This window comes from Impatiens glandulifera, chromosome 1, assembly GCF_907164915.1.
Source record: "Impatiens glandulifera chromosome 1, dImpGla2.1, whole genome shotgun sequence".
Lineage (NCBI taxonomy): Eukaryota > Viridiplantae > Streptophyta > Magnoliopsida > Ericales > Balsaminaceae > Impatiens > Impatiens glandulifera.
This window is the reverse complement of record NC_061862.1, coordinates 74,535,548-74,557,576: the sequence shown is the minus strand read 5'-3', so window position 1 is coordinate 74,557,576 and position 22,029 is coordinate 74,535,548. Positions and strand designations below refer to the sequence as shown.

General features: G+C 30.6%; 1 protein-coding gene and 1 pseudogene across 1 annotated transcript; one reads left to right on the top strand and one right to left on the bottom strand.

Moving 5' to 3' along the window:
* Positions 1-1,234: 1,234 nt before the first annotated feature.
* On the top strand, positions 1,235-6,540 carry LOC124918918 (E3 ubiquitin-protein ligase At1g12760-like). The gene is made up of 5 exons (XM_047458992.1): positions 1,235-2,023; positions 4,463-4,582; positions 4,667-4,799; positions 4,956-5,120; positions 6,088-6,540. Exons 1-5 carry the CDS (start codon positions 1,461-1,463, stop codon positions 6,262-6,264), a joined length of 1,158 nt encoding a protein of 385 aa, XP_047314948.1. The 5' UTR covers positions 1,235-1,460; the 3' UTR covers positions 6,265-6,540.
* Positions 6,541-12,234: 5,694 nt separating this feature from the next.
* Positions 12,235-19,190, bottom strand: LOC124932620 (annotated as a pseudogene).
* Between the last annotated feature and the right edge of the window lie 2,839 nt (positions 19,191-22,029).

Below are 22,029 nucleotides of genomic sequence, written 5' to 3'. Positions count from 1 at the left end.
ATATAATATAATTGTAATATATTTCATATATTTTATTTTTAGAGGTGCTTCAATATTAAAAACAATTTGAGAAATAATAGTGTTCTAAAATGAGTCTAATTAATATCTTGAAATTTTATACTATAACCTAGAAATGTAAAAAAAAACTTAAGAAATTAAGAATTGATTCCTAATAGAAGGGAATTTTGTCTAGATTTTAAACAAATATCATAATAAACAATTTAAATTCCATTTGAAAATTGCTATTTTCTTACTATAGAATCAAATTCTATTGAAAAACAGTTAAAGTAAAATTTAAAATAATTATTTAATATTTTTTAATAAGATTGTTAAAATTTATTAATTATAATGTTTTTTTTACTTATTAATTTAGTATAATATTATTTGTGTAGATAAAATCATAGATAATAATGTGGTTTATTTATTTATTTCTTAACAAAAACATTTTTTAAAATTAGAATGTTGGATATATATAATTATATGATTATTAAAAGCATAAGAAATGTTGGTTGAATTATTGAATCTAATTGAGAATTCTTATTGGGACAATTTTTTTTTAGAATTTTTTTTTTTTGTGACAGACATCACAATTGACAAACTCCTTAACGTTAAAATATTAATGTCACTAATTTAACTATCGAATTTCTGGGAAGTGAGGGTTTTGACTATTAATTCTTTAAAAACCTTCAATTCAGTAGTGAAAATTAGTTACGATATTTTATTTATTTATTAATACCACGTAGACAATAATTTAACGATTTTTCAAATCGTTAAAACAAAATCTCATTTTATATAACTATGTAAAAGATGAAATGTCTAGTATTGAAAAGTCATTGAAACTTCTTTATTTAATTTATTTAAGACACTATAAATCCTCTTAACAAGGATTAATTGTTAAAACTTTTTGATATTCATTTGTTTTGAATTGTTATTTTTTTTTATTTGGTTGTCTTTGATTCTTTTTAAGTTAGGTCAAATTGTTTTTCCTTAATTCCAAAAACTCGTGTTTTATTTTTTTCCATTTTTTTAATGAATAAATAGTCCTAAACTTTATGAAAAAAGTATCAATTTTTACAATATTTGTTTTTTTAATAATTTATTGTTAGAAAATGTTAATTATTATTTGTCAAATTTTATTTTGTGTTTTTTTTATAGTTGGCGTGGATAATCAACCATTAAAAATTAAATAATTTACCAATACTATGCTAACATATTGGGAGAGTCTCTTGGCCATTGTCACCAGGACCTTCTCTCTCTCTCCTTTGTCCAACGGATTCACATTGAAAAGAGTTGTCCAGTTCACCGTGTAGAGCACAAACAATCCTCACCGTCCGACAAGTCGTTCTCCATCTCCGGCCGTTCGATCTAAACTAGGGCTCTGAACCAACCTCAATCAATTTCAACTCAGACTACTTGATCTGCTCGCACAAGGAAAACAAATCCGTGTATATTCTCAGGTGATGTCATCTCCTTCTCCGGTCGATGAGACCACTGCCGCCGGCGGTCTGGAAGCGCCGCTTCTCGCCGATCAGTTGTACCGGAGTCGTCGGTTCGTCCGACGACCACCGAGTCTTCGAGGTGCTGCGAGGTTTCTCCGTCGTGCGAGTAGCCGACGGATTATGCGTGAGCCCTCAATGAGGGTAAGGGAGGCAGCAGCTGAGCAAATCGAGGATAGACAGAGCGATTGGGCTTATTCTCGCCCTATCGTGGTACTCGACCTCTTATGGAACTTCATATTCGTTGTTGTCGCGGCTGCTGTGATGATTTTGAGCCGAAATGAGCTTCCGGAGTTGCCTCTTCGGCTTTGGATTATAGGTTACGCCTTGCAGTGCGTGCTTCATATGGTGTGCGTTGCTGTAGAGTATAGGCGGCGGCTGCAGCTGACAACGTCTTCTGAGAATTTGTTGCAGCGAGAGAATGGTGGTGGTTGGAATAGTATGAACTCCAATTCTAGCTCGGGAAGTGATGAAGGGGACTATGGAGAGTATGCTCAGGAACGTCATCAGAATGAAGATGAGACGAGGTAGATCTGTTGTTTCTCCTCCATTTGCGTTTCTGATTCTTGCTGATATCGTTTGATTAGCTTTATAGATTGTGCTTTATCAATTGGATATGGTGTGCTTTATGATTATCTTCTAATTGTACATGTCTAGTGATCCTTGTGTTAGTTTTGCTCAAGTTGACCTCGTTTTCTGATGGTAGATAAGTCGAGTTGTGTTGTCTCATGTTGAATTTGTAGGGCTAACTATAGTTAACACTATTAGGTAACATAAGAAAGAATGAGATAGAATTCATGGAAGAAGAAATATAGTCAGATAGTGGTGAGAAGGATCAAGTGAGTAAGACCCCTTTTTGTATATAGAGATAGAATGATTACAATCAATTGCCTATGGGATTCTTATATACTGACCCTTCTATTCTACTTAATAGATTTGTAACTTCTCCTGAAATATCTTCCTTTGTCACAGGATTTTGTCAAAATCTTAGGTTAACTGCTACCTCCCTTCTGATGTCTGGGTCCAGTATAGTGATCCACTTTTAAAATCGATCAAACTATTGTTACCCAGAGATCATGCAATTGATTGTTTAGTGTTTGATAGATGTTAACATTAATTGTGGTTGATGCTTCATAGTGGCCTATCTATTTATAGTTTGAACCACTGGGACAGTAAACATTTAATGGAGGATATTCTCTCATTTCTACATCAGACTCGTACATGGTTAAAAGCTTAAGTGATTACAACGAGATTAGGATGTAAGTTCCATTGGGAATGCCTCACAACAGAGAGCTTTTCAGCTTGCACTGGATTGATTCAACACTATGTTGATGAATTCATATGGAGGACATGATAAAACTTAATTATTCACTTGGAGTTATAAAAAGTGTGGTTGAAATAAAGTTTGTTCTGGGTCTATGTTCTCATGTCAGGGACAGTGGTCATGAAGGTCGTCAACTTATTGAAACCTGGATATAAAGTAAGTCAGATGCAGAAAGAGGTGACTAGCAAAAATTGCTACTGTAACTGTATATGAAGATATTGAATAATGTTCAAGCTTTAATCATATGTTGGATGAAATACATCCCAGCTTAAGCTTTTAATTATCTCTATTGGCTTTTTGAAATTTTCTCAGTCCCCCTTTTTCCCATGGGCCTCCTCACGGCCTCTGCTTACGTGCTGTATGTTTGGTGATCAATTAGATTAATTTACAGAAAATATCTTTCAGTGCCTATATAGATAAGATATGGACAAGCAACAAGGGCTTATTTTTGATGAAAAAGTGGATTATTTAGAGTTATTTAGCCTTTAGGTTAGTCTAGAAAATATAGTAAGACTATTTTAGTTGATGATTCAAATGATTTGATTGATGATGGGGTAAGGGGTTTATTTGGATTAAATCCAAATAACCCTTCATCAAACAAGGCCTAGAACATTAATTTTACCAGTTTGGATGTGATCTATCTCAGTAATGCACAAACGAAGATGTTCTCTTCCGCATGCTCATTGTGAAAATCTGTTTTAGTTTTACTCCTGATTACCATTTCTACTATGTAATTGGCTTTTAGTATTTGATTATTGTAACTCTTTTCTCTTCCTATTAACTGCTTGCTTGAGTTGCCTCTTCAACTGGGTCTAGGTTGATGTGGCTTACTTCCTATTCATTGCACTTGTACACTTTGTTAAATCAATGATGAAACAAGGCCTAGAACTTTAATTTTACCAGTTTGGATGAAATCTATCTCAGGAATGCACAAAGAAAGATGTTCTTTTCTGCTGCAGACTCATTGTGAAAATCTGTTTTAATTTCACTCTTGATTACAAGTTTTACTCTGTAATTGACTTGTAGTATTTAATTATGGTGACTTATTAACTGATTGCTTGAGTTGCCTCTTCAGTTGGGTCTAGGTTGATCTGGCTTACTTTCCTATTCATTGCACTTTAACACTTTGTTAAATTATCGATTCTATTTGGAAACTCGTATTTTGTCATAATCTCTATCACAATCCTACTGGAAAATCGGGAAACCTAAAATTGGAAGTGGTTTTTATTAGTTTGGTGTAAGAATTTTTCTTGATCATGATCCAAAATATTTTTTGGTGTTCTTTTTGCTTCATTTGGTTTGTAAATATTTTTCTAGATCATGATCTTATCATACTGTAATTTTTCTTCATTTGGTATAGAGATTTATTTTTGAATCATGGTCGAGATTATTTTATAGAACATTGTGATTATTGGCAAGCATAACAAATGTAATTTTTTCCGGATCATGAATCACATGAAAAATATATGCCTAAAGATCTCATTCAACACTGTCTTGGAATATGATTGTACCTTGAATATCAATTGCGAAATAGATAAAAATGGATTTACAACCTTTGCTGCAAACAAAGTTCAAAAAGTAATTACTCAATACAGATGATTTTATCTGAATTGTAAATGTTCCCAATATTTTTTTATGATAGTGTTGCTAAGCATCTGGAGTCTGCCAATACAATGTTCTCTTTCATTTGGTGGATTGTCGGATTCTACTGGGTTTCAGCCGGCGGTGATTCTTTAACAACTGACGCCCCTCTACTTTACTGGTATATCTGAGAACCCTTTGCATCTTTTTTCTTTTATATAATGTCATTTTGAGAATAATTATAGATTGCAAATGACTTACGCAGGCTTTGTATCACGTTCTTGGCATTTGATGTCTTCTTTGTTGTTATCTGTGTTGCTGTCGCATGTGTAATTGGTATTGCTGTCTGTTGCTGTCTGCCATGTATTATTGCAATTTTGTATGCTGTAGCAGACCAGGTAATTCTTTTTTTGTCTCTATAAATGTTTTGTTGATTGACGGCTAAGATTGAAATGGTTGAGGACTTGTGTAAGTTTCCTTTTTTTCCTCATATTTTCGAAGTAAGCAAATTTGATTATTGTATCATTCACTGTTTACTATGCTAAATATACTAGGAAGGAGCGACCAAGGAAGATATTGAACGACTGCCTAAGTACAAATTCAAGAGGATTGGCGAATTTGAGAAACAAAATGGAGAAATTCAAGAGTCTTTTGGAGGAATAATGACGGAATGTGGTACTGATACACCTATAGAACATATGCTTTCTCTGGAGGACGCCGTATGTTTTCTTTTTTCCCTCTTTTTGTTTTGATTGCCATACTATGCTGTTCTTTAGAAATTTAACAAAATTCTTCAATCAAAATGGCTGTTTTATTGATCATTTCAAAAATCATAATGTTTATAAATAATATGGATCATGGTCCAAAAGTTAATTGGGTTATGATCTAGAAAAAAATCTTTATGCCTAATGCATACAAAAATTACACATGAGCCTTTTCAGAAAGTGGTATTTTGTCACAATCACCATCGCAATCACTTTTGAGAGTAATTTTGTTTGCATTTGGTATGAAGAGTGATTAAATTGGATGAAATATATTTAGGTGAATAATTGATGAAAAAACTAGTTTTTTGACAATTTTTTAGATTAGGCTACATAATTTTGTTTTGACTGACACTTTTTTTGCCAAATGAATTCTTTTTTATTTTGATAAATAATTCAACATGTATAATAATGATGTAGAAAATAATTTGTATACCAATTGATTCAACAAAAATACACTATAATTTGGATCATGATCTAGGAAAAGCCTTGTACTAAACGAAAAAAATATCGCTTTCAATTTGAACTTTGTGGTGATATTGAAGTAATCTTGATTGTGACGAACAATACCAGTTTCTAAATAGGTTCAATGTATTTTTTACTTTAATCCAAGCATTATTATACAAAAAGAATAAAGTATTAACAAATTTATACAAACCCGCTAGACTAGCTCAAGGGAATAGAGTCTTTGTTTAAGGTTCGATTCTCACTAAGAACTTCTTAAGTTGAAGTGGGGTCATGACTTTGGGTCATGCTATAATTTCGGATTTCGAAAGTAAAAAGTTACACAAGTTTATAAGAAAACAAGAAGACCTAAGAGAGTTAATGCAAACAGAAAAATTAATGAAATAAAAGCAGATGATGTGACAAATCTCTACTTTGATTTGTAATATTTGAATTAAAAATGTATATGTTATGGAAACAGGAGTGTTGCATTTGTCTGTGTCCATACGACGATGGAACAGAACTGCGCGAACTGCCATGCCGCCATCATTTTCACTGTACATGCATAGACAAATGGTTGCACATAAACGCGACTTGCCCTCTCTGCAAACTCAATATACTGAAAAACGGAAACCAAAGTGGCAGCGACGAAGTGTAGTAAGTAAAAAAAGAGATGGAAATCCAAAAACACATATATAACTTTCAATCCACCACCAGCATGCAACCGTAAGTAAATTCCTCGTTTTCTGAGGTTCTCTACATTCGAATTGATGTTGTGTGAGTTGCTACTGTTGATGTTATTCCTGTCTTTGTTCTGTTCCGTCTGTCTTTCTTTGTATGTAGAGTGTTCATCAATTCATATAGATGTGGTTCCAACAGCTATATATACCTACCTTATTTTCAGTTATAAATGTCTGATTTGTGCTGATTTCTTGACATAAGAACAAGCTAAATATGCTTACTTAGCTTTTTTAGGTGGAGTTGTTTGATTGTGGTGTGGGGTGGTGTAATTTTCGGCATCTATATATATATATATATTTAACAAACTTATTTGAATCTTTATTTAATAACTTATAGGTGTTGTCTCATCAAAATACATACAAAAGTGGTATGTGGTATGTCACGAAGAAATAATTAAATTAACTAATATATATATTTTTAATTTGTATATTAAATTATTAATTTATAATTTGTTATATATATATAAATGATAGAACATATATTCTTATTCAAATATATATATATATATATAATTTTGAATTTAATAATTGATCACATTTTTTTACAATTTGAAGAATAAAAGATTCAAAATAGATGATGAAATAAGAAATTTCTTCAACAGTAGAATAGTGCAGCGATGAAATTTGCCTATAATGGCTACAATATCTGCTATGATCATCTTCAATGTGACATTAAGGCTTCTGAGTTCTTTGGAATTTTTAGAATACTATATGCTAGGGAATTTTTCTAACTTTTATTGTTTTGTTGGTCTATTTATTTGATAATAATATCAACCAGTCTAACTATTTAAATTGAATAAGATGACAATTAGGTTTTTAGAGTTCTTCCAAAATTTTAAACTTCTTTTATTTCATTGTTACTTATGACCATAATATTAGGTCCAACCATTAGGATTTTAGCTAAAAGAAAACTATCAAAATCAAATTGGAGATGGTCAAAATCTGGTTATATCATACAAAATTTGACCTACAAAGCTTTGAATTGTCTTGTACAAGATTGACCAAATTTCATAGATCACCTTCTTTGTGATTGGAAGTGAAGCAACCCAAAAACGGGTACATGGGAAAGAAGATGGACATTATATTCTTGTTAAAATTCCCCCCCCCCCCCTTTTTTTTATGTGTAAAACATATAACAGATACTTTGAAATATGTATAGTTTTTGATTGACTTTGGTCATCAAGTACCGGTGGTCTAGTGGTAGAATAGTACCCTGCCACGGTACAAGGTCTTCCATGTTCCTCTAATGTTTCTCTAATTTAGATGACAATTTAAAGACTTCTGAGTTCTTATCATTTTTTTTATCCTTCTTTTTTGTGGTTAATAGTATCATTTTGAACAAGGTAAGAGTTAAATGTATAGTTTATTGATGGGATAAGATAAGTAAAAAATAATATTGATAATAAGTGTCAAATGGAAGATTAAAAAAAAAACTAAAGGAAAAGATGAGATCTATTCAAGTTAAAAAAAGTGTGTATTCATTGTTAAATTTCTCTTATTATTCACCACATAAAACATAGGGAATGAAGACTCTCATTCTTCCTTACTTTTGTGTGTATTTAATAGTGATAGGAGCAGTCCTAATAACCAAACACAATTAGAGGATATCTAATTAAAGTAAGTTATTAATGTTGAAAGTAAGAGTTCTGGTTGTTTTAGATTGCAAAAAGGTATCAAGACATGATATTGAGTAGTTTGAAACTCATGCACGAATTATATGAATTAGAGTTCTTGACATTTTATGACTGGATTTGTTCAACCTGGTATTGAAAAAGGTAAGATAAGAGTTAAATGTATATTTTATTATTGTGTTGGGGTAACTACTAGTAGAAGGATTGATTGGTAATTAAAGATAAGTAAAAAAACTGGTGAGTCAAATGAAAGATTGGTTAGAAGATTTTTCTTTTTGGAGGGAAGAGATCTATGCAAGTTAAAACAAAGAGAATGAGTAATTAAATGTTAGCAATACAATGAGAATATGTATGTGTTGGACATTTTGGTACAAGGATTTTAGATCCATCAAATTTTTATAGGCTCAAGTAGCAATATTTTTTCTTTTTTGAAGATGATTGGATACATGTTTATTTGGGTAACTTTGTACATACTTTATTTTTTTTTTGCCTATGCAGTTAGGCATAATAAACGTAATTAATAACGCGTAACGATGTTATTGTAGACGTAAATTCTAAATCAATCTACCGCTTTTGATCTGGATTTGGTGTTGAAGTTTGCAATCGTCAATGGTATTCTTTTGATTTCATTTCCTTTTGATTAGTTAATTTGTTTGGATATATGTATCCGAATCATGCTATTTCGTGTTGCGTCGTGCTGTATTCGTGCTTCTGTATTTGTGGAGTCGTTATATTTTGGGATTCGTATTTGTTGTTGCTGTTTTCACCATGTCTTACCGTAGAGATGATTCTCTTTAGTCTATTAGTGTTCAGTTAGACTACAAAAATTATACATATTGGAGCTATGTTATGAAGAATTTTCTGCGAGGAAATCTATGTGGAATTATGTAAAAAGGGTGCGGATCAAACCTACAAATGCTAATTTGAGTGATTACAAGGCTTTGGTTGATACTTGGGAGACAAATAACTCGAAAATTATTACGTGGATTAACAATTCTGTTATCCACTCTATTGGCATTCAGTTGGCCAAATATGATACATCTAAGGAAGTTTGGGATCATCTGGCCAGGCTATATACGCAGTACAATTTTGCTAAACAATATAAGCTCGAGACATACATTCGTTCACTTCAGCAGAATGATAAGAGTATACAAGAATTTTATTTTGCCATGTCTGATCTTCAGGATCAATTAGCCCTCACTAAGTCTACATAATTACGAAAATTTGAACCCTACATAACTCGTTGAGAAGAGCAATGTTTATTACAATTTTTAATGACCCTTCGAAATGAATTTAAGGGACTATGTGGAACAATTTTACATCGCTCCCCTCTTCTTACTATTGACTCTATTGTCAATGAATTTCTAGCGGAGGAAATTCGACTTAGGTCTAAAACAGACAAGGATCTGTTATGCCTACAAATCCATCTATTTTTGTTGCTAGTAATCAAAATCGGCCTGCTTCTAAAGTCTCTATAAATGAATGTGCATTCTATAAACAGAAGGGTCATTGGTAGACTCAATGTCCGAAGTTGGTGAATAAGAATAAACAACAATTACAACCACCTTAACAACAACATTAGCCACCAACTGCACAATGGACTTATCGCCTACCACATATCGGTAATACAAATGCTGCTCTGACCTTAGAGCCATATATGTTTGAGCAGTTTCAACAGTTCCTCACCTCACAACCTCATGCCATGTCCTCCTAATCTCATAAAGGTTTGTCATCGTCTGATAATTCTGTTATATTGTCTGCCTTATGGATATTAGATTCAAGCGCATATCATCATATGTCTCCTAATATTAACTCATCTGTGTTAGTTAATTATGTTCCATCATTTTTCGTCATGACTGCTAATGATACTCCAATGTCATTGACATGAATTGGCTCTGTACATAAATCTTTTGTCTCTCCCACAATTTACTATATTCCCAATCTTTCTTTAAATTTTGTATTTGTTAGTCAATTGTGTGATTCTGGTCTCACAATTTTGTTTACTTCTTCTAATTGTTGTGTTAAGGATCCGCGGTCCTAGAAGGTGATTGGGACATGCCGTAGGAAAGGAGGACTTTATGTTTTGGATAACCTCAAAGTATCAGATGTTACTACCTCCAGTATAGACTTGTCATCATTTCGTTTGAATCATTCATCTTTCCGTTTGGGTCATGTTGCTACCTCCAACATAGACTTGTCAGCATAGACCTCCAGCACAGAATTTTCCCTTTGATATTCCCATTTGGGTCATGTTTTTGGATCTCATTTAAAATTTTTAGTATCTACTAAAGTTTGGGTTGTTTAGAAAGTCATGACATTTTTAATTGTAGTGATTTCAAATTGGCTAAATTTTTAGCATTGCTTTTATTTATAAAAGTATTTTATTTTTTCACTGCTCCATTTGATCTCGTGCATTCTGATGTGTGAGGACTTTCTCTTGTTTCATCAAAAGAGGTTCTCGATATTATGTTTTTTTTATTAATGACTTCACTAGTTATACTTGGGTTTATCTTATGAAATGTCGGTTTAAATTTCTCACTATAGTCACCAATTTTCAAGCTCTTGTGAGAACTCAACATTTCTTCAGTCATTAAATGTTTTAGGTGTGATTTGGGGGGTGAATACACCTCTAATGATTTCTCTCAGTTACTTGCATCTGATTGTACCATTCACCAAACCTCATGTACCGACACTTCTCAACAAAATAGCGTGGTTGAAAGAAAACATCGTCATCTTGTTGAAACAACTCGTTTCTTTCATGCTATCATCCAAAGTTCCTAGTGTGTTTTGGGGAGAAACGATTCTTACTACTGCTCATGTGTGATCAATAAAATCCCAATATTTCATAATTCTGATTTGTCCCCCTTGAAAAATTATATAGTCATTCACCTGATTATTTTTCGTTATGTGTTTTCGGTTGTATTTGTTGTGTCCTTCGACCACGTGATGAGCATAATAAGTTGTCTTTCTGATCTTCCTTATGTGTTCTTTTGGGTTATGGCATTGGTCAAAAAAGATATCGTTATTTTGATCTAGTTAGTCAAACATTGTATGTCTCGCGTGATGTTGTGTTTTAGAGCACATTCAATTTTTCTCTGTTCCTACTAGTTCACATTATATGACCTAAACAGATTTAGTTTGCATTGATCCATTTGACATTGAGCCCGATGAAGATCTATTTGATACTTTGGTTCACGATACACCCACCTCCCATATTCCTACTTCTACAACCACCCAATTGCCGGATGAGACTATGAATCCTCCTCTTTATCACTTCACTCGCATTCGTAAGTATACTAAACTTCCAGATTTTGAGTACTCCTCTTATTATACTTCATTTGATTCCTTTGTCATTTATGTTCATCATTTTTCTGAGTCTTCATCCTATAGAGAGATTGTTCGTGATCCTATTTGGCAGACTGTTATGATTGAGGAACTTACTACTTTATATCAAACTTATACATGAGATTTGGTTTCACTACCTTATTGAAAATATGTTATTGACTCTCATTGGGTCTACAAGATTCAAACAAAATCAGATGGTTCCGTTGATCGATACAAGGCTCGACTTGTTGCTAAAGGCTATTCTCAAGAGTATGGAATTAATTATGAGAAAACATTTGTTCATATTGCGAAAATGACGATTGTTCTCACTTTGATTGTTGTTGCTTTGATTTGCCAATGGAAAATCTCTCAACTGGATGTGAACAATCACTAGTAAAAAAAGTCTCTATAGCGATTGGTAAACCAATCGCTATTAACATCAAAACCAATCGCTATAGGCCGATAGCGATTGGTCATAAACCAATTTCCATCAATCGGTAGAGGTGTTCTCGCTATTGCCTTAATTGGCAACGTCGATTGGTAGATGACCAATCGCTATAGACCTATAACAATTGGTGTAATAACCAATCGCTATTATATAAATCATATAGTGATTGATATTTTAACCAATAACTATTATAGAATTGTGGGCAACGACGATTGGAATTTTAACCCCAATCGCTGTAGACATTAAAAAAAAAGTTTTCTTAGAGTATGTTGGTCATTTAACCCAAATAACCCGACATTAAACAAACACTTGAAACTATCCAAGCTCATACCTGAAAAAAGAACACTAATAAAATAAACAAGGTCAAAGGTATGTTATATATAAAGAGTAACTCTCATGATACATATGCTTCAATACCACAAAACAATAAAGAACATTACATGTAAAAAAAGTTATGTACATCTTGATCATGTCGAGTAAAGCCTTCAATGCTTCTTATACATCAAACCCATGTCCTCATTAGCATAAACAAATGGATCCCATTCACCAAGAATATAAACATTCTTTGCCTAGAGAAGAGATAAAGAAGAGCCCACCAATTCCAAATCTGAATCATTCTCCTCTCGAGCAAGCTTAATCATGTCAATCTGTTCTAACAACTCTTGTTTAAAGGATTTCACCTCTTTCATTTGCCCATAAGTGAACCATGCTCTCTGCTTAATAAAACATACACCTGAAATTTAATAAAACATCTTAGAAAACTGAAATCAAAGATAAACACATGAAGATTGAATTACACATATGGTTATATTCCCTTGCAAAAAAAATATATGAAAAAGAAGATCTAGTCGGGCCATGTAGGAAGAATTATATTTGAAATTAGTAATAATTATTAAAGTATACTTATTGGCAAGAGAAGCCTGTTGGCTTGTGGGGAGGAAATTAAGAAGATATTATGATGAGTTAACGATTATGTTTATGGAAATAGAAAAACAAAATAGTGACTGTAGTAAAATTTGATGGGTATGTAATAGGCTTGAACTCTGCTGATAGCTTGATAGGACTACAAAAGACATGGATGGAGGAAATAAAAATGTGCTAATTTCTAGAGTTGCTAAACTTGGATGCAATAAGGATCACGAACTAAATGCATACTAAAAGGAAAATACAAGCACATATTATTAGGCATCTTTTACTTTCAAGTAATAACATAGATACCAACTTTCAGAAATATCTACATCTTTCTCCAACAAATGAGATGTCATGGGTTTAGAGATTTATACTGAAGTCGTATTTGGACCTATAAATACTCCAAAATCAACTTTAATGAAAGCCATAAATAGTTTCAAATGTTAAAGGTTCTTTTAATTTGGGTAATTTTAGTAAGAACCCAGCACAATCAAAGAGATGTAACAAATATGATCAAATCTAAAAATATTTTCCATCTGACATAATACATATCACCAGCTCCTTACATGAATTATAACCTCAAAATGCATGTGTAAAACAAGTTTGGTACCTTCGTGGAGCATTTTGCCTCTGCAAATGTTTTTGCTCAGCATCGGTATTTGATGTTACTCCTTAGATATGAAAAAATTGCATTATTATTATTAAAAAAAAATCTAATTATATAGTTTATTTCCCTGGACAGTACAATGCTTACAAAATACATAATGCATAAAGTTCTCAATAAGCCACTAATATACCTCTAACGATAACAAGGCCATCCAATTCCAAAGTTGTACATGCCTTCAGCGCAACATTAACTTGCTCAGTAGTTCTTATCGGATCTTTTGTCCGCCTCAACAAATCATATCCACCTATAAGGAATCCATAATAGTTAGTTAGGACCTTGGGATGAACAGAACTGTTATAGTCAAATTCACTAGGTTGTCTGTGATCTCAAGGGTTCTCCGTGCAAACAACCTTCAGAACCATATGATAACATACAAGATTGAAAAGGCCAAAAGACGAGGTCCTCGTTAAAAATATGTTGTGGGGGGCTGGCTGCTTTGGTTTCTTGGTCCGCATTCTTTTTACGTTTAATTTCTCTACAAAAGAAGCAAATGAACAAAAAAAAAAAATAAATGAACCATGAAGCAAATAAACATTTAAAAACCATGAAGTAGATAAGAAAATAAATGAACAATTAAGAAGATAAACAAATAAATGAACCATTTCTTGTCTCGAAATCACGACTTTGGGACAAGAAACCATCATATCGTGTCCTGAAACTATCATTTCGGGTCTCGAAACCACCCTTTCGTGTCCCAAAACCACCATTTCAAGTCCCGAAACCACCCTTTTTGGTCATGAAAACACCCATTTTGGGTCATGAAACCACCTATTTCGGGACGATAAACAACCATTTTGGGACCCAAAACCACCCTTTCAGGACCCGAAATTCCCATTTTGGGACGATAAACTATCATTTCTTCTTTTAGGACACACAATATGATGATTTCTCGTCCCAAAATCGTGGTTTCAGGACAAAAAATTGTAGTTTCGGGACATGAAATGGTGGTTTCAGGACATGAAATGGTGGTTTTGAGACAATAAATGGTGGTTTCGGGATAATAGCTAATAAACCTTTCGGAACAGAATATATGGATATCAAAAATGTTTCTACACTAAACTCTAATCGCTATATACTTTTCTGCCGTTAAACCCTAAATGGAGCTAAACCCTATCAAATACTAAAGAGAATATTGATATCAAAATCATTTACGTTAAATAGATTTGTTTCTAAAAAGATAAGATTTCTTATTTACCTTGTAGTCTTTGGAGATCTTGGAGTCTTGCCGGGTAATGTACCTGGACCAACACTAGCCTAAAAAGAAGAGTAGTATGAACCTCACTAGTAAAAAAGTCATATTTAAAGCTAGTTTTAACCGCCGTTAAAAGATAATTTCCCGTAGTTAAAGCCTATTAACTTCGGTTTAAATACCGTAGTCAACCGCCGTTAAAAGTTTCGCCGTTAATAATCAATAAGTACGGGAAAATACCGTAGTTAATAGTCTACAACGGTGGTTTAATAAATCGCAGTTAATAGCCTCTAATTGTGGTTTTAAAAACTTTAGTTAAATATATGTTTGTCAATAAGAGCAGTAAATTTACCGTAGTTTATAGTCTCCAACTGTGGTAACTTTACCGCTCTTATTAAGTAACATTTTTTTAACGATGGAACTTTTAACTATGGTTGACTACGATAAAATTACTGTAGTAAATAGGTTTTAAATACAGTTTTATAAATCGTAGTTATAGACTATTAACTGCGGTAACTTTATCGCCCTTAGTTAATAGTCTTTAACTGCGGTTTATAAAACCGTCATTATATACTATTAACTACAATATTTTTACCGTCTTTATTGATCAATAATTTTAATAGAAAAAACTTTTAACTACGGTAAATTTACCGTAGCTAATGCAATAATCTAGAAAATAAACATTAAAACTTATATTTTGAAGAAAAAAAAACTTCAACAAAATATTTGTACTACATAAATAACACAAAATAATTTATATTACTATAAAAGTATAATTATATCAAAATATTATTACAATAGAATTTAATTATATTTAAATATAAAATAATAAAAGAGGTTTATTAACGTAACCAATCAAAATAAAATATCATTCCCAAAAATTATAACAATTTCTCTTCCTTCTTATTTTTGGGTTGGTTTGAACAACTGCTTCAAAAACCTATAAAACATTTTTCTCATTTATGTAAAACCTATAAAACATTCAGATAAAAATTTATAAATTAACAACGAATTATAATTTAACAATTATAACTAGTTTAAATAAGTTTTATAAAAAAAAAAATAATCATTCAATCCTTATATAAACATAATTTTCTAATAAATTTAACAATTTAATAAAAATAATCGATATAAATAATTTCACAACGAAATAATATTAAAATTTTATAATAATGAGCATAAATTTTTAAGTTCATACATATTATAAATATTAAAAAAAACATTACATCATAAAATAAACATCATTTTAAACTTGAAATAAATTATCATTTTATGTATAAAATCTTAATATATTTTCTCATTATGTGATCCATATAAAAAAACATTCATTTATTTTAATTAAATTATTATATTAGTAAAAAAATAAAATAAAAGAATTATAAAAGAAATCATACCTTATTGATGTGGAGTTCTTGGGCTTTGACAACTTGAATCAACATCTTTATCATCTCATATATTTCAAATTAAGTATATATAATCTTTTAATTTAATCTTTAAAAATATACAAGTATGAGAGGTTTGAGAATACGCTAAGATGAGGATGTGAATGGAGGAGAGGTGAAGAAGTACGATGAATAGGTAATGGAGATATGATGAAAATGTAATAGAAGTGAGGAAGGTAAGATGAATATGTAAGGGAGAATGTGGAATTAGAGAGAGAAAACCTCCTTATCATGCTTTAATAGTAAAAATATATAATTATAAATTTTATATTATTTGTTTTAATTAAATTAATAAATAAAATTTTATTTATTTTTTGACTAAATATTAAAAATTAGTGGATATAATTTTATTTTATCATGTATAAGTATACATTTTAAAATTAATATATAATTAAAAATTTGATAATATATATATATAATTTTAAGACATCTCATCATTTTAATTTTAAGTTACAAATTTATTAATAATTATCTAATAATTCAATTTTTATAACATATATATCTAATAATATATATATATATATATATATATATTATATTTATAAATATTATTGATACGTTAGTCAAATTTATTAATAATTATTCATTAGCTTTTTTTAATATATTTTTTCTTTTTAATCACAATTCATTATATATAATTTATATATTCATTATATATACAAATATATTTTATTTTATTATACATATTTAAAATAATCTTTAGGAATATACAACGATAATTATTAGTATAAAAATCTTATTCATATTTTTTTCTCATAATTAAATACAAATGATTTAACTTTAAATAAATTAGTTATATAGTACTTATGAGTAGACTAATTCGTATAATAATTAATTTTAAAAATTAGTTTATATTAAAAGATTAATGAGTGTACTAATTCATTATTAATTAATTAAAAAAATTAGTTCATATTAAAATATTACATTTACTAGGGCATATTTATATATAACACATTTTAAAAAAAAAACCTTTCGAATGATTTAGTGCTCTCTGAAACCGACGAGTTTAGCCTTGTGCTCTCAAAACCCATAGAAATTAGGTCTAGATCGGCTCACTGAACACTTTACCAATCTAAATTCATTAGTAAGGCGAGACACGAGACTCGAATCAACCCCCATGGGTTACAGAGGGCGTTAGCTCAATTCATAGCCTTCCTTTCTCCTTCCCTATCAAAATGAACAATGCGGCTAAGCGTGCTGATTGTTGGTTTGGCGCGAAGCTCAATTGTCTGAGTAGAAGTGCTCTCCTGCAGCCTAGTTCAAGCTCAGCTTTCTAGTTTCGTACTGACGAATCGTAATAACATAAACTTTGAGGCGATTTTTTATCTAGTGCTGATTCTTCCTTACTTTATCTGGTCGACAAACTTCATTGAATTGTACTCGGATATGAGCAGTTGCATATCGCCTCAATTTTCCAGATGGAAGTCAAATTCACCCCGTCTTTCACGTCTCCTTGTTAAGGGCCAAATTAGGTCCCCTTCATGCTGCTCAAGCGACTCTGCCCCATCTTTCTACTGAGGGGGCTTTCCTTGTGGAACCAGAGACTATTCTACATCGCCGTTTAATTCACAGGGAGGCACATAAGATACCACAACTTTTAGTGTTCTATGATTCACCTTCGAATAATGAGTAGGTAGTTCAATCCTTTTTATTTCTCTTCATATTAAACTGATGGGGGATGCAGAGTAATAGGTCGAATTACTATATAAAGAAGAGTTGTAAACTATAGGAATTTTTCTTCAAGTAGGGACATTTCAGTTTTTCTTGTTCCTTCTCTTTGATAAGAATAGGGATTTGAAATGATACAAATTCCTCTTCATTATGTTGTGCTCAGCGAAGAAATTGCCTAAACAGACTTTTTTGGATCCAATTCCTAAGTTTGATTCTTGTATAGAAGAACGCAACTTTTGCAAAAACCGATCAAATAGTAGTAGGTGGCATCCCCTCTTAGTTTTGACTAGGCGGAACCATTCTGTTTTGGTTCTTTTCCACATTCTGACTGGAATTTTCCTATAATTTTTTCAACTGATATTTAGATTTAGAAAGATCTTCTTATTTCTTCACCGCGGGTTCTCGCATCATTTGATTGAAAAAATATTATATCACCGTGAGACACTTTAAAATGAGTAATGCTAACTATTCCATTATTCACACAAACCCTTCAATGACTTATTGGCTGCCTTGCTTGAGGAATAGTTTCACAAAAATGGAGACGAACCGGAATAACGTCCGATCTTGTTTCTGGATTGAGTAGAAAAGAAATATATTCAGTTCGTTTTGTTCCTCTATTCCCGTCTCGAAAGCGGAGGTAATTCAATTAGTCCCACCGTTTGCAGGCTGGTTAAACACTATAGGAGATCATGCTTCCGGGAAGATTATTTGCTCTTATATAGGCGTCTAACAGATCTTGAGTTCTTTCTAGTAGCTCTCACTCCTATCTTAGCTTTAAGTAAGGCTTTCAATTTCTAAGTCTGATTCTTGTATAGAAGAACACAACTTTTGCAAAAACCGATCAAATAGTAGTAGGTGGCATCCCCTCTTAGTTTTGACTAGGCGGAACCATTATGTTGTGGTTCTTTTCCACATTCTGACCGGGTGATCCAGAAATTTTCCTATAATTTTTTCAACTGATATTTCGATATAGAAAGATCTTCTTATTTCTTCACCGCGGGTTCTCGCATCATTTGATTGAAAAGATATTATATCACCGTGAGACACTTTAAAATGAGTAATGCTAACTATTCCATTATTCACACAAACCTTTTGATGACTTATCGGCTGCCTTGCTTGAGGAATAGTTTCACAAAAATGGAGACGAACCGGAATAACACCCGATCTTGTTTCTGGATTGAGTAGAAAAGAAATATATTTTGTTCGTTTTGTTCCTCTGTTCCTGTCCCGAAAGCGGAGGTAATTCAATTAGTCCCACCGTTTGCAGACTGATTAAACACAATAGGAGATCATGCTTCCAGGAAGATTAATTGCTCTTATATAGGCGTCCAACAGATCTTGAGTTCTTTCTAGTAGCTCTCACTCCTTTCTTAGCTTTAAGTAAGGCTTTCACTGGTGATAGGGAAGAATGTGGAAAGCTAGTCTTCAATAGTTCAATAGTAAGAATCAAGTGAACCGGATTGAAAGTTAAGAGTCCCATCAAGCGCTTTCTCCAACTTTCTTGCTCGCAGGTTGACCCAATTTATTCTTATCTATATTCCTCAACTTGTACTTGATCGTCATTATGTGATAATCCCTTTTCTTTTAAAACGGAGTCTAACTCTCCCTCGAGTTCACTTCTATTAAAGATACCGAACCAAGTCTCTACTAAAGTGAAATCCGCCCCTTTTCATTCTAAAGGATGAGCAGAGCGAAGTCGTGTTGTCAATGGCGCGATCATCATTAATTTTCAAACTCTTTATTAGTTATCTAAGTCTTTATCATTTTGTTTAAATGTTTATAATTTTTTGTATAAGTTTTAACTTATATCCTGCAAATTAAAAAAGTCATGATTTATATATTATTTATATTCTTAAAATCATGTATATTATGAAGTTTAAATTGATATCTAACCTTTTATAAAATTATATATATATATATATATTAATTTTTCTGAATTTATATATTATATTAGATCAATATATTTATTACAATAATAATTAGTTTTTTTTTTATTACAAATAAATTAATAAATTAATTTTTTTAATTTAATATGAAAATTTAGAGATCTAATTTTTATTTTATCTATGTATAACTATAAATTTTATAAAGTAATATACAATAATATTAAAATTGATATATAATTACAAATTTTATATACATTTACAAATCTAACAATAAATTTCTAACTTCAATCATTAGACATTATACATGATATGAAGAGTTATAAATACATTATCGTTATAATTTAAAATTTTATAAATATAGTTAACTTTAAATTATTAAATTCATAATCTTATTTTTATAAAATATAAAATATTAATATTTTTTCATTATAGGAATGATCATGTATTATATTTAAGTATGAACATATTATATTTTTTAGATTTAGATAGACTCTTTATATGGATATATCAAATATTAAGTTGAGTTAGTTTGATATATTTTTATAAATAAAGTTTATAAATAATACTAAAAACATAAAATTTGTTTGAAATAAAATTTCATACTAAATAAATATGTCAATAATAAAATAGTATTAACACATAACTAATTAATTTATAAAATAAGTTCATACTAAAATCTACATTTACTTAGTTTGTTGATTGAGAATAAAATCTGGTTTTAACTTACTTTTATACAAATTATTTATATTTTATACTTCAAAATGGATTTATTTCCAAAAAAAACAAAATAAATTACCAATTTAATATATAAGTTTTATTATATTAAAATTTTATATTCATTTATTAGATATATAATTATCAATAATATATATAGAGAATTATTTTTTATCACCATTTTCTCTCATAATTAAATACAAAAAATAGTTTTTTAACTCTTAATAATAAAAGTCTTAACCAATCTTATGTATAATTAACCATTCTTATGTATAAGTTAATATTTATATATAACACCTATCCTAAAAACTAGGTAATTTGTTACATTAATAACAACTATACAAATATTTTTATTTTTTTATTATTAAAAATTATATTAATATAATTGTAAATAATTTATTCACTTAATATATATATATATATATATATATATATTTATAATATTATTAATAATAATATTCATATATTTTGATTGAAAATAATTTTATCATTTTTATGTAAACATTTATAATACATAATTTTGTAAACACTATTATATTATTAACTTATATTCCAATTAAATTATATAATAGTTAAAATTAGGAATTTAAAAGCGGATAACATTCAATGAAACATTCTAAAATCATGTATATTATAAGTTAAAATTTATTTTCAACTTACTTTTATATATAACTTATTATTATATAATATATAAAATATATTTATTTAGTTTTACTATTATTGTTATTATATATAATCATTTTAAATATATTTTTTAAAAGTAATTTAATATTTTAATTAGAAAATGTTTATTTATTTTATAACGATAATTTTATTAATTTTGATTTTCTATATTTATTTATATTATAAATAATATTTTTTTATTTTATATATAAATTTTATTTTAAGTTTATTTTATTACAATTATTGATAATATTAAAATTAAATAAATATAATTTATAGTTTATAAATTTAAATAAATTTGATAGGATCGGCTTTATCGATAGAGACGGGGGTCTGGCTATTGATGAAGGCTTATAAAAAACGGTTTGAAAGAAATCCTGTTAGGGATTTAATTCGCTTTCTATTCAACGCAAACACTTGAAACAGATTCAATGCGGAATTGTTTACTTGGGTTTGAAACACGAGATGAAATATGAGAAGATGACAGAAATGAAAGAACACAATAGTTTGTTTATGGATGTTCGGAGAAACTCTCCTACGTCACCTTTCTTCCAACCACCGGAAAGATTCACTATCAAATGACTCGAATAAAATATAGTTTACACACACTTAACTAACTATTGAACATAACACTTTCTATGCAATTACAAGATGAAGAATATCACTCAGCTAAAGGTGTTTTGATTCTAGCTCTCTCTTGATTCACACACAGTACAATCAGAAAGTAGTTTCACAATATGAATATTCAAAGGCTTGAATTCAGTAAGCAAGATGATCAAATAGTTTTTTCTCTGTAAAATCCGATTGTTTGTTCGTTATCTGAGGCAGATTGTCTGTTGTCCTTTAGATTTGTTAAATACTGAGCAGGAGCTAACGGTCGAATCTTTTAGAATGATACATGACACTCTTCCATTGGAAAGCCTCCATTGTACACAACAGGTTCTGAGCACAAGGATCGTGGCCGTACACCACTGGTAGTGCGCCGAATATTCCATCAGGGATGTACCTGCAAAATAAGTAGTGTGAGGAAAATTCTTTTACGTGGCATTCGTTGGTTGGATGCATATAGCTGCTGTACCGAGCAGGAGTAGGGTACATCTATAGCACGTGGGTAGGTGAATGCTAGCTTCAAGCAAACT

Bases quoted from the DNA above. Each gene is read 5' to 3' on its own strand.
- LOC124918918 (XM_047458992.1), top strand. From the start codon at position 1,461: ATGTCATCTCCTTCTCCGGTCGATGAGACCACTGCCGCCGGCGGTCTG. The intron at 2,024-4,462 runs GTAGATCTGTTG...TTTTTATGATAG, and splicing joins CAGAATGAAGATGAGACGAG to TGTTGCTAAGCATCTGGAGT. The intron at 4,583-4,666 runs GTATATCTGAGA...TGACTTACGCAG, and splicing joins GACGCCCCTCTACTTTACTG to GCTTTGTATCACGTTCTTGG.